Source organism: Pteropus medius, unplaced genomic scaffold (assembly GCF_902729225.1).
Source record: "Pteropus medius unplaced genomic scaffold, Ma_sr-lr_union100, whole genome shotgun sequence".
NCBI classification, from domain to species: Eukaryota; Metazoa; Chordata; class Mammalia; order Chiroptera; family Pteropodidae; genus Pteropus; species Pteropus medius.
The window spans coordinates 301,063-315,024 of NW_024352839.1; the positions used below are offsets into that span (position 1 = coordinate 301,063).

The window sequence follows — 13,962 nt, forward strand, 5'->3', positions numbered from 1 at the left end:
AGGAAGAAAGGAAAGAAAATGAAAGAAAGGAATAGTGGCTGGAAGGAAAGAAAGGAGGAGCGAAGGAAGGAAAGAGCTGAAGGAAGGAGGAGGAGGGAGAGAGGGAAGGAAGAAGGAAAGAAGGAAGGGAGGGAGAGAGGGAAGGAAGGAAGGAAAGAAGAAAAGAAGGAAGGAAGGAAGAAACCTAAACAACCTAGTGGGAAAAATGGCAAAATTTCACATAAAAAGGAAGTACAAACAGCAAATATACTTTTTAAATAATGTTCAGTCTAATTAATAAAAACTAGGAAAAATTTAGAATTTTACATTCGCTATTATGTAGTAAAGAAATAACTTTCCCTAAAGGAGAGCTGACCTTTGTCCTGGCAACTGGGAGGTAACTATTAAAGGTTTAGAATTTCCCAAGTGATAGGCGTGTGTTTGTTACTCATAGTGGAGCCCTTAGACCACACCTGACAATTTGTTAACTTTGTGACACCCAGTGGGGGCTGCCCAGAAAGATGAACTATATGATTAGAGGTCTGGGTCTTTGGGTCAGATGAATCAGCCTCTATAAAAAGAGGAGGAAGCTGGACCTTAAGTTCATCCACATGGGCAACAACTCAATCAATCATGCTTATATAATGAAGCCTTGGTTAGAAACTTCGGACACTGAAGCTCAGGTGAGCATCCTAGGTTGGCAATACTCCATGCATATTGTCACACATCAATGATAGGAGGATAATGCATCCCTGAGGACATGGAAACTTCACATGTGGAACCTTCTCAGATTCTGCCCTGTGTCTATTCCTTTGGCTGATTCTAATCCTTTTGCTGGTGTTCTTCTGCTATAATAAAACAAATCATAAGCCTAGTGCTTTTCAAAGTTGCATGAGTTGTTGTGGTGAATAATCAAATTTGAAGGAGTCCATGAAGATCCCCAAATTTGTAGCCAGCAGATCTAAAATGAAGGTAACCCTGTGGACCTCTTGAACTTTCAGCTGGTGTCAGAAGTCGTGTATATTTGGCAGTCTGGAGGACTGTGCCCTTAACTTTGAGTTTGGCTAATTCTGAGCAAAACTATATTGGCACAAATTTTAAAGTGTGATTATAAATCCTAAGTGCAAATGAGGAAATGCACCAAAAAAACTTGTGCTGGAAGAGCAAACCGGCACAACTACTTTCAAAAATATTTTGTCGTTATCTAGAAAAGTTAAACATCCACATACCCTATGAACAAAAACTTCCACTTCTAGGTAGAGATCGTAGAGAAATTCTTACACGAGTAGCACAGAGATTTATAAGAATATTCATAACCAATTTAGTTCAAAGAAGCCAAATCCTACTGAATTAGGGAACAAATAAGTTGTAGTATATTCACATAATGGGATAATATACTACAATAAAAATTAATGAATCATAGCTACATGCAAAGACATGCGTGAATCCTATAAATATCATATTAAGTGAAAAAAATCAGATCAGAGAATGCTCCAGATAGTACAAAACCATTTTTGTAATATTCAGTAACAAAAAAAAAAAGAAAATTAAATACATTGCTTAAGGATACTAACATATATGATAAAACTATTCAATCATATAAAAAGATCACAGGAAAAATAAACACAAAAATCAGGTTAGATATTATTGGGACATTGGGGAGGCAGTAAAATAGAATTAAAAATGAGCATAAGTTAGGTGTAATAGCACTGTAAAGTATTCTAGCTCTTATGTATGGCAGTCACAGGTTTTTGTTGTTATGCTGTAAATTTTACATGTATTCTTTTTTATATATCCTAACTTACATAATAAAGGTTTTTAAAACACAATAAATTAAATAGAATATTCTGCTAATCACTAAAAAAAAAAACTGCTCTTGAATTATATGGAGGTAAATGAACAGGAAAAACCTTGTGCACAGGAGAGAAACTGTTTACACTGATAGCAATGCCAACACATTTTTTTGAAATGATGGAAATGTTCAGAATCTGACTTGTCCAATATGGTAGCTAGTAGCCAAATGTAATGACTGAGCACATGAAATATGGTTAGTGCAACTGGATAATTAAATATTTTATTTTATTTAATTTTAATTACTTTAAAGTTAAATTAAAATAGCCACATGTAGCTAGGGCTACCATATAGGACAGCACAGCTTTATTGGATTCTCTATTCACATTAGATTGTGAGAATCTTTATGTTGCTCTTTCACGTAAAAAAACGAAAGTTTAAATTACGACTAACACATTATGGGTTTAGTATAGACAAAAATAAGGCAGAACTCCAAATCGGAAACCTATTTTCAAAGAAAATGCCTGCCCTGACATTATAAAATGGGTAAAAAATATCTGTAATTAAACATTTTCAGTTAAAATAAAATGACTGCAGCATATCATACTTTTTTACTTTAACCTTTTTGATGAATTAATCAACTATTAATACTTGCATGAATTGAGTTGGATAAGTTGGCTTCACTGGATCATGCATTTCTGCACTAGAATATCAGGAGCTTTACAAGGTTTAAACTGTTTGGCCCAGGAATCTCACATCTCAGACTGAAAACATTTTAATAATTGCTGGAGCTCAAAAGTGGATTTATTAATGGGATGTCCATTCTACTATCCTTGTGTATATTTGAAAATTTTTACAATAAACTAAAAAAAAAAAAAACCTTTAAAACACATTCGTGACACTCTGTGAAAAAACTGAAATAAAATAATCTATATCCTACAACTAGAACACTTTTAAAAATGAATAGTATTCCTATTACTTAAAAGCATTTTTAAAAATTTAAAGCCTTATCTTTTATTTAAAAAAAAAATCCCTCGGTCTATGCTTACAGCCCCATTTTTGCCCATATTAAGAATGTCACCAACTTATTTGAACATTACTCTCACTTTTCCTTGACACCTAAATTTTCTACAATTTATTTATTACCCTCTCTTATCCATAAGCATTTCTGTGTACTTTTTCCTAAAAGAAGGCATATCCTTTTCTATCAGCACTATTTGAAATTTATATCTTCAGCACTTTCTTCTAAGCTCCATATTATAAGTCTTATGGTTGAGTCTGCTTTCTGGAAGTTATTTATGGACATCTTCTAGACTCTTTATTAGATTGTATCTTAATAACTTATATACTTCTTTAATTCCCACAGACCAAGAAAAGGCTGTATTCATTTTTTAAGTCAATAAATGCTGATTAAAAGTGAATGAACATCCTTTCACACATGGAATTACTGCATTAAAGCAAAACAGGTCAAAAAAAGTCAAAGATCAATAGGAAAAATGAACAAAAAGGCTTAAATATGTATTTCAAGAGATTTTTAAAAAATACACAAGAGTTTAAATTTAGAAGGGAAAGAAGTGGACATCTGCTCAAGATGATGAAGTAGGTAAATGCTGTACTCACCTCCTCCTACAACATCAAAATTAAATTAAACTACAGAAAAATTGTCATTGAGAACCACCAGACCAGACAGAAATCTAGCTGAACAGAAGTCCTACAACTAAGGATATACAAAAGAAGCTACGTCAAGACTAATAGGAGGAGTAGAGATGTGAAACAGACTGGTCCCAAACCCACATATGGCGGTTAAAAAGCAGGAAGGATATCTCAGCTGCAGATGTCCCCCCTGAGGAGTGAGGGGTCCCAGCCTCACATCACAATCCCTAGTCCAGGGTTCCAGTGCCGGAAAGAGAAGTCCCCATAACTTCTGGCTCTGAAAACGAGCAGGGATTGTGGTTGAGTGAGATGAAAGGCTGTTGGAATTGCAGGCATCCTTCTTAAAAGGCCCATGAATGGACTTACCCTGATGAACTCACTCAATCTCACTTCAGCACTGGGGCAGCAGCTCAAAAAGGACCAGCGACATACAGGGAGAAACTGAACTGTCTGACTTTTGACACTGGTCCCTAGTGCCAAAATGGTTAGGGGCCACTGCCTTAGAGGGAATCAATAATAGATTAGATGAAGAAAAGGATCAAATCAGCAATTTAGAAGACAAGGTAGCAGAAAAAATCCAATCAGAACAGCAACAAAAAAAAAAGAATCCAAAAAAATGAGGATAGTTTAAGGGACCTCTGGGACAACATCAAGCATACCAATATTTGCATCACTGAGGTACCAGAAGGAGAAGAGACAGTGCAAGGAATTGAAAATCCAACTAAAGAAATAATGACAGAAAAATTCCCTACCCTGGTGATGGAAATAGACATACAAGCCCAAGAATCACTGAGAGTCCCTACCAAGATGAACCCAAAGAGTCCCACACCAAGACAAGACATGATTAAAATGGAAAAGATTAAAGACAAAGAGAATCCTAAAAGCAACAAGAGAAAGGCAGTTAGTTACATACCAGGGAGCTCCCATATGTCAGCTAATTTCTCAACAGAAACTTTGCGGGCCAGAAGCAATTGTCATGAAGTATTTAAAGTACTGAAAAGCAAGGATCTACAACCAAGATTGCCCAGCAATGCTATCGTTTAGAAACGAAGGACAGATAAATGGCTTCCCAGACAAGAAAAAAATAAAGAAGTTCATCAACACCAAACTAGTATTACAAAAAATGTTAAAGGGACTTCTTTAGCAAGAAAAACCAAAATTATGAATAATAAAATGGCAACAACTACATATCTATCAACAATTACTTTAAACATAAATGGATTAAATACTCCAATCAAAAGATATAGTAGCTGAATGTATAAGAAAACAAAACTCATATATATGCTGCCTACAAAAGACTCACTTCAGATGGGAAGACACACAGACAGAAAGTAAAGAGATGGAAAAAAATATTTCATGTAAATACATACAAAAAAAAGCTGGGTAGCAATACTTATGTCAGACAAAACAGACTTTAAAACAAAGGCTAAAGAAGAGACAAAGAAGGACCTAGCAATTCCGCATCTAGGAATTTATCTAAAGAGATCTAAAACACTAACTTAAAAAGAAATACGCTTTCCTATGTTCACTGCAGCATTTCTGAGATATAGAAGCAACCTAAGTGTCCACCAAAGACAAATGAATAAAGTAGAAGTGATGCATATATACAATGGACTATTACTCACCTATAAAAAGAATAAAATCTTGCTATCTGCAACAACATGGATGAACCTAGAGAGTTATCATACTAAGTGAAATAAGGCAGACAGAGAAAGACAAATACCATATGATTTCATTTCTTTGTGGAATCTAGAAAGAAAATAAACAAAATAAAAAGAAACTCAAAGATACAGAGAACATTTTGATGGTTGCCAGGTGGGAAGGGAGTTGGAGGGCTGGGCATAAAGGGGGAAGAGAGTAAGATGGACACATTGCCAGTTATAAAAACAGTTATGGGGATATAAAGAACAGCATAGGGAATACAGTCAATAGTACTGTAATAACCATGTATAGTGTCAGATGGGTACCAGACATATCGGGGTGATCAATTTGTACGTGATATAAATGTCTAAGCACTATGTCGTACACCTGAAACTAATATTGTATGACAACTGTATTGAAAAATAAAAAATAATTTTAAAAATAAAAGGGAAAGAAGTGGATCCAAGTCATATGAAATAGGATGTTTCCTCAAAAGAAAGGCTTTGAAAGGGGAGAGAATTATGACAGATGAGTAGCACAGAGTGTACAGGTGGGGGTAAAATGGAGAGTCTTTATGTTTTTCCACATATCTTAGGTCTTGTCTCCACGATTCCTGGATGGGCTTTTGAGGGAGAGATTCCACAATCATTACCTTTAAGGTGCTGCCTCCCTCACCAACTGGGTTCTTAACAGCAGTGCCTTTTCCTTTCTGTTAAATCCTTACTCACCTGGACACCATCCTCCTGCCATGTTCCTTGAAATCATCCAGGGCTCTTTCCCTTGCTCCAATAAGGAAATCACATCAGGCTTAGAAATAGATAGTCCTATTTTTAAGAAAAAATAATAAGACATATGCTGTTCCTGAATTCAAACTCAGTCAAGAAAACAGGCAACTACATGAAGGACAAGATTTAAAGGTACGAAGAATGGAGAAGACAAAGATATCGCAAAGAGCTGCCCATCTCCTATACAGCACAAAGGAACTCTGTATGAAATAGAAATACATCCAGAAAATTGAAAGATACACGTAAAATTCACAAGTTATTTGGGGATAGATACCTTACCTAGTAAGACAAGGTTGCTATAGTTTTCCATCATCACATCTCTGTACAAATCCCTCTGAGCAGGGTTCAGATAGTCCCACTCCTCCTGAGAGAAGTCTACAGCTACATCCCTGAAAGTCAGCAACCACTGAAATGACAAAACCATGTAGTACTGCTGAAATTAAAAGAAATGTTTTTAAGATGAAAGGAGATAGAAAAGGATACTGAGGGATAGACACAATGCACCGAGCATCCTTGGGACAGGCCAAGGATGTGGCAGGGTAAAAAACTTAGTATAAATAGAATAAAGTACCTCCATCTTCTTGAATATTCCTGTCGCTGCAGACAACCTTCTTCATATAATGACACATTCCAATTATCACATGGCTAGGGCTAAGACTGAAAGAAACACAATTATTTGTAGTTTCCCAAAGTAATGAAATAGAGTACAAAAATACTCAGCAACCTGTAAGCCTGGCACATTACTATTTATTTTAATGATCATCCGTGACTTACCAATATTTTTAATGTGGAAATTTTCAAACACACGGCAAAGTTGAAAGGACTGTATAGAATAAACCTGATGTGCTAATTACTACTTACAATAAACTCCTAAATATGAGCTCCTCTCTTCACTTCTCACCTATTAAAGGAAGAGATAATCTTCCTAAAATATTTACCAAACATAAAGTTCACATAAGAGAATTTTAATTAAAATACAGACTAAATACTAAAAATCTTTATTGTTAGATAATATAAAAGCATTTTTCCTTATAATGCAGATTCTTTAATAAACTTTTTTGAAATGGCTGTATCTTTCATTTTAGGAAGGCGAGACATAACCATTCCATTATTTTATATATTTAGCTTGAACAAGATCTCTGAGTTCCTTTACAGCTTTGAAAGTCAACAATTCTCAAAAACTTATGCATCTGGCTAATTTTACTTGTTAAAAATGTCAAAACTAAAGAAAACCTAATAGTATATTGTTTAGAATATATAGTAAAACAATTACGAAAAACAAGAAAATAACAACTACAAAATTTTCTTTATTAACAGGTTACCCTTTCAGAGGGAGGGGTGGGTACAGAAGTATCTTAACTAGTCCTTCCTACTCTAGGTGGTAGGTACATGAGTGTTTTACTACTCTTTTTAAATATGAAATACTTCATGCCTTTTTTTAAAGATGGAACTCAAAAATTAAAGAAAAATAAAGAGGCTTGTGAAGATCAATTATCCCATTTCATTAAACCACAATTCTGATAAAGGAGGCTCTAGAATTTCCCTCAAGGGAATATATTTAGGCTCCATCATAGAGCACTGCACGCAAATGTGAACAATGCTAGAGAAAAGTGGGACACTAAGAAAAGTGATGGTGCTGCTGGGCACCACCGCTCATTTCCTGATTGAATGTAAGGATATGGGATGGGTTCATGAATGGAGCTTAGCTGAGCAAGGAAGTTTCTACATAAAGAAAATAAATGTTCATGCAAATGAAAAAAAGATACTATATTTCAATAATGTAAATAAGTCATGGTGATGTAATGTACAGCATGGTGACTAAAGTTAAAATACTGCATCGTGGATGGAAGCAGCATGGTAATATGAGGAGACCGCCAGGTCTCTCCCCTTGAACTTAAAACAAGTTGGACAGCTATAATTCAACAAAGGATTCCCTGTTCAACACACAAACATATCTGAGAGATCCACACATTGAGACATCCAGAGCAAACAGGGCAGAAAAGAATGGAGTGGGAGAGGGGGAATACAAAGACAGAACCACAGACACAGTCCAGAACTCATACAGCCCAAGCAGAGGCAACAGCAGTGAAGGGTAGAGGTGCAACCCCCATTAGGCAAACGAGAGGGGGCAGGGACAGCAATTGTATGTGGATGGCTGGTACACATTGAAGCTGGGTCCAGGGTCGGGGCAGAGCAGCAGTGCAAAGAGTCACAACATTCCACAGCCTCACATCATCAAACAAAGGATTCTGCAGATGCAGGTACTTGTCCACCCTGTGGCTCACACAGAAGTAAAATCTTCCCTTGGGAGATCAAGAAAGAGCTGAAAAAAACTTTCCAGGCTAACTGGTCTGTACTAATTGTGGCTAAACCCACTGGAGAAAACAGAACTGTAGATGCAGAAACCCACTTCCCTCCACCCACCCCTCTCCCACCCATAGTGGTGCGGCCTGGCACAGGCAGCTGGGTCAACTCAGACACAGTGGCTCTGCCAGAGACTTCTTGCTACAGGAAGGTGGGGCCAGGAACACAAAGGAAACCTATAGCCCGCCACTTCCAATCCACAGGAGAGGTACCCTGAAACTGAGATGACAGGGACACAAAGAGGATGCCCATCTCCTCACAGAATACAGGGCATTTTCTGCAGCCGAGGCAACACCAGCCCACAGATTCTGGAAGCCCCAGCAGTGCAAGTAGGAGAAAATAAAAACTTGCACTTTAGTACCACGCTTTACTTATCAACATCTTAAAATAGTGACATGTCAAATACTTTTTTAAAAAGCAGATTTCATTCCCATAAATGCCTAGGCAGAGAGATAACCCATCAAATATCATGAATAATCAAAGTAATAAGGTGGCTCAAAAAGAAAATTAAAAATCTCCAGAAAATAAACTTAAAGACATGGAAATATGTGATTTAAATGACAGAGAATTCAAGATTGCAGTTCTGAAAAAAATCTCAAAGAAATACAAGAAAACTCAGAAAGGCAGTTTAATGAACTCAGAAATAAAATCAACAAACAAAAGGAGTACTTTAACAAATTACTGAAACTATTAAAAAGAACAAAACAAATTCTGGAGATGAAGAATTCAATAAAGAAATGAAGACTGAACTAGCGAGCTTAAGAAATAGAGCAAACAAGATAGAGGAAAGAATTAGTCATATCAAAGGTAGAAATCTAGAAATGACTCAGATGGAAAAAGTGAGAGATTTGAGAGTAAAAAAAAATGAAAGAACTCTACAAGAACTATCTGACTCTATCAGAAAGAGCAATATAAGAATAATGAGTATACCAGAAGATAAAGAGAGGGAGAAGGAAACAGAGAGCCTATTCAAACAAATAGTTGATGAGAACTTCCCATGGAGAGAACTGGATGCTTGAATCCAAGAATCTAACAGAACACGTACTTATCTCAATGCAAAAAGGCCTTCTTAAAGGCACATTTATTAAAACTGTCACAATTAATGACAAAGAAAGAATTCTCAAGCAGCCAGGGAAAAGAAGACAGTAAACTATAAAGGAAACCCCATTAGATTATCATCAGATATTTCAGCAGAAACCCTACAAGCTAGGAGACAGTGGAATCAAATATTAAAATAACTAAAAAGGAAATCATCAGCCTAAAATAATTTAACCAGAAAAGTTATTCTTTATATGAAGCAGAAACGAGCTTTTTTAGACATACGGAAGCTAAGGGAATTGACCACCAGAAGCCCTGCCTTACAATAAATACTTAAAGGTGCTCTTCCACCTAAAACAAAAAGACAAAAGGATACAATGCTACGAGTAAGATGACTAACAGACAAGCAATTGCAATCCTAGTTCACGATAAAGTATAAAACACTTAAATATAATACAAAGGTTAAAAGGAGCAAGAACACTTTTTAAAAAAGACAATAGCTACTGCAATTTGTAAATGAACACATAACAGAAAACGGAATAGCTTGTGATAACAAAAACACAAAAAAGAACAGGTAAAAAGCACATGCATAGCTGAATGGAGATAAGATGCAATCAGAAGAAAAAGGACCACTGTATAGATGAAATTTTATTTTACATAAACCTAATGGTAACCACAAGAAAAAAAATCTAATAAGACACTGAGACATAAAAAACATAAAAATAAAAATAAAAATAAATGGAGGAAAACATCGTAGAATACCACCAAACTAAAATAACAGAAACACAAGGGAAAAGAAACAATGGAGACACAGGACTACCAGAAAACATGACTAAAGAAAAAATGACTATAGAAAATCCTCATACGTCAATAATCACCCTAAATGAAAATAGACTTAATTCACCAATTAAATGGTGCAGAATAACAGGATGGATCACAAAACAAAACCCAACCATATGCTCCCTTCAAGAGATACATCTCAGCTGCAATGACAAATACAGACTCAAAATGAAAGGGTGGAAAACAATACTCCAAGCAAATGGAATCCAGAGAAAAGCAGGTGTAGCTGTACTTATATCTGATGAAACAGACGTCAAGATAAAAAAGGTAATGAGAGACAAAGACGGACACTTCATAATGAAAAAGGAAGACGTAACACATATTAATATATATATATACACCTAATCTGAGAGCACCAAAATATATAAAGCAACTATTAACAAAACTACAGGGAGAAACTGACAAAAACAAATATATTAGAGAACCTAAATATCCCATTGATACCAATGGATAGATCATCCAAACAGAAAATCAATAAGGAAATATAGGCCTTAAATGACATGTTAGACCAAATGGACTAATATCTGTAACCGATATTTACAGAGCTTTTCATCCCAGAACACCAAAATATATATTCTTCTCTAGTGCACATGAACATTCTCAAAAACCATGTGCTAGGGCACAAAACTAGCCTTATCAAATTTTAGAAGACTGAAATCATATCAAGCATATTTGCCGAACACAACAATTTGAAACTAAAAATTAAATGCAGAAAGAAAGCTGGAAAAAACACAAATGAGTGGAGATTAAATAACATGCTACTAAATGACATCAAAAAATACATAGAGACAAATGAGAATGACAATATGACATCAAAATTTGGGGGATACGGCAAAAGGGTTAATAAGATGGTAGTTTATATCATTACAGGCCTACCTCCAGAAACAAGAAAATCTCAAATAAATGACTTAACATTTCACCTAAAGAACTAGAAAAAGAATAAACAAAGCCCCAAGTCAGTAGGAGAAAGAAAATAATAAAAATTAGAGCAGAATTAAATAAAAGAGAAAACAAAAAGACAATAGAAAAAATTAACACGAGAACTGGTTCTTTGAAAAAAAAAAATTGACAAACCTCTGGCTAGAATCACTAAGAAAAAAAAGAGAAAAGACTCAAATGAACAAAATCAGAAATGAAAGAGAAGTTAAATGGATACCACAAAAATACGTAGGGCTATACAAGATCATTATGAAAGGCTATATGCTACCAAATTTGATAACGTAGAAAAAATACACAAGTTCTTAGGAATATGTAACTTTCTTAGACTAAACCATGAAAAAATTGCATAATCTAAATAGACTGATCAACAGTAAGGAAATTAAGTCATCAAAAACTATCCAAAAAGTAAAAGTCCAGGACCAGATGGCTTCGACTAGTGAATTCTTCCAAACATTCAAATAACATTTAATATCATTTTCAAACTCTTTCAAAAAATTGAAGAGGCAATACTTCCTAATTCGTTTTATGAGGTCAACATTAACTGGATACCAAAACCTGGCAAAGATAAGACAAAAAATTACAGACCCCTATCTCTAATGAACATAGATGCAAAAATCCTCAACAAAATACTAGCAACTTGATTACAAAACACATTAAAAAAATAATATATCACCATCAAGTGGAGTTCATTCCAGGGGCACAAGGATGGTTCAACATGTGCAAATCAATCACTGTGATACATATTAACAAAATAAAAGATAAAAATCATATGATCAAACCAACAGATTTAAAAAAAAGAAGTTGACAAGATATAAAATCCACTTATGATTAAAATACTCATTAAAATGCTTATAGAAAGAAAATACCTCTCAACATATTAAAGGCCATATATGACAAATGTTAGGTCAATATCAATGGCAAAAAACTGAAAGTTTTGCCTCTAAGATCAGAAACAAGACAAGGTTGTCTACTCTCATCACTGTTATTCAACATTGCCCTAGAATTCCTAGCCAGAGCAATCAGGCAAGAGAAATAAAACATCCAAATTAGGAATGTAGAAGTAAAATTCTCACTTTATGAAGATGACATGAATCTTTATATAGAAAATCCTAAAGACTCCATCAAAAAACTATTAGAAACAGTAAACAAATACAGTTAAGTTTCAGGATACAAAATCAATGTACAAAAATCCACTGTGTTCCTATATACTACCAATGAAAATTCATTTAAAAAAATTCCACTTGCAATGACAAAACAAACAATAAATATTTTTTATAGAAAACATGGTGGAGTGAGAGATGTCCCCAGATCTCTCCCTGTGAAACAACAAGCTAAATATTGAAACTCAACAAAAACACGCAAACTGCATACCAACATGTCTGAGCGTAAGATCTGTACTAAGAGTTATGGCAGGTCAGAACCCCAGGTGTCGGGTGTTGGACTGGGAGAAACAAAGAAGCTGCCTCTTGCAGCTGGAGCTCCCTGTAGGAGGAGGGAGAGGGAGGGTGCAGGAGTTCCCTGAATAGCCCTGCCTGGAAGAGCTGTGAGTTCCATGCAGCCGGTGGAATTGCTCAGTCATCAGAGCAGAAGACAGAGAAGCGTGGACGTCAAAAAAAACAATTGATTTTTACAAACCGCAGTTGCAAAAATGAGGCTGAGTGGCAGCCCCCTTTCCCCAACCCAGAGGGCCCCTCCCCGCACACCCTCTGAGAGGAAACACCGCAGAGCTGCAGAGGAATCTGAGCAAACTCTATAGAAACTGTCACTAACACTGACAGGAACTGAGTCTGAGAGTAGAGAGTGTGACTAAACATCTATAAGGAAAAAAAAGGCATTATTAAGACTTTATATAAAACAGGGATCAAGAGGCTTAGATGCTGCCTACTGAACCGCCTCCCCACCCCACTCCCCCCAAAAAAAACTTTTGGCAACAGGTTAGAGAGACCATTATATAATAAATTTTCTGAAAAAAAAAAAAAAAAAAAAAGCAAAAATACACTTCCATTAATGCCCAGGTGGAGAAATACTTCATTAAACACCACGAACAACCAAGGTGACAAGGCAGCTCAGAAAAAAAGAGAAAAATCTACAGAAAATAAGCTTACAGACATAGAAACATGCAACTTAAATGGCAGAGAATTCAGGATAGTACTTCTGAGAAAACTTAATGAGATCCATAACAAATCATATCGACAATTTCAGGAATCGAAAAAACAAATAGATGAGCAGAATGAGTTCTTTAGCAAGGATATTAAAACCCTCAAAAAGAACTGAATAGAACTTCTGGAGATAAAGAACACATTGCAAGAGTTGAAAAATGAAATAACAAGAGTCGACCAAATGGAGGAAAGGATCAGTGATATCACAGACAGAAATCTAGAAATAAATCAGAAGGAAGAAGTGAGAAACTGAAGAATGAAAAATAATGAAACAGAAATTCAAGAACTAACTGATATCATCATGAGAGGAAACATAAGAATAACGGGAATTCTTGAAGGGGAAGAAAAGGAGCAGGGATTAGAAAGCATTTTCAGACAAATAGTGGATGAGAATTTCCCAAATGTAAGGAATGAGCTGGAGCTTGGAATTCAAGAAGTCAACAGAACACCCAATTATCTCAACCCAAAAAGGCCCTCACCAAGACACATCGTATTAAAATCATCAAAAACCAAGGACAATGAATTTCCAAGGCAGCTAGGGAAAAGAACATGGTAACCTATAAAAGAAAAGCCATTAGATTATCGTCGGACTTCTCAGCACAAACCTTACAAGCTAGAAAGGAGTGGAATCAAATATTCAAACTATCAAATAGAAGGAACTACCAGCCAAGAATAATGTATCCAGCTAAGCTCTCCTTTAGATATGAATGAGAAATTAAGACCTTTTCAGACATACAAAAATTCAAGGAATTCTCCACATGAGGCGAGCATTA

At 35.5% G+C, this 13,962-nt stretch overlaps 1 protein-coding gene across 11 annotated transcripts in view; it reads right to left on the reverse strand.

Moving 5' to 3' along the window:
* Positions 1–13,962, reverse strand: part of LOC120592464 (zinc finger protein 850-like) — a 36,524-nt gene that overhangs the window by 11,715 nt on the left and 10,847 nt on the right. For 4 of the 11 annotated variants that reach the window (XM_039850162.1, XM_039850160.1, XM_039850161.1 and 1 more), the window contains 3 exons: positions 6,421–6,506; positions 6,129–6,255; positions 5,793–5,888 (listed from right to left, as the gene is read on the reverse strand). In XM_039850162.1, coding sequence (XP_039706096.1) covers positions 5,793–5,888; positions 6,129–6,255; positions 6,421–6,426 — 229 coding nt within the window. In that variant the 5' untranslated portion in view covers positions 6,427–6,506. Of the gene's footprint in view, positions 1–5,792; positions 5,889–6,128; positions 6,280–6,420; positions 6,507–13,962 lie in introns of those variants that run through there. The other 7 variants (XM_039850158.1, XM_039850156.1, XM_039850157.1 and 4 more) reach the window with 4 other exon arrangements.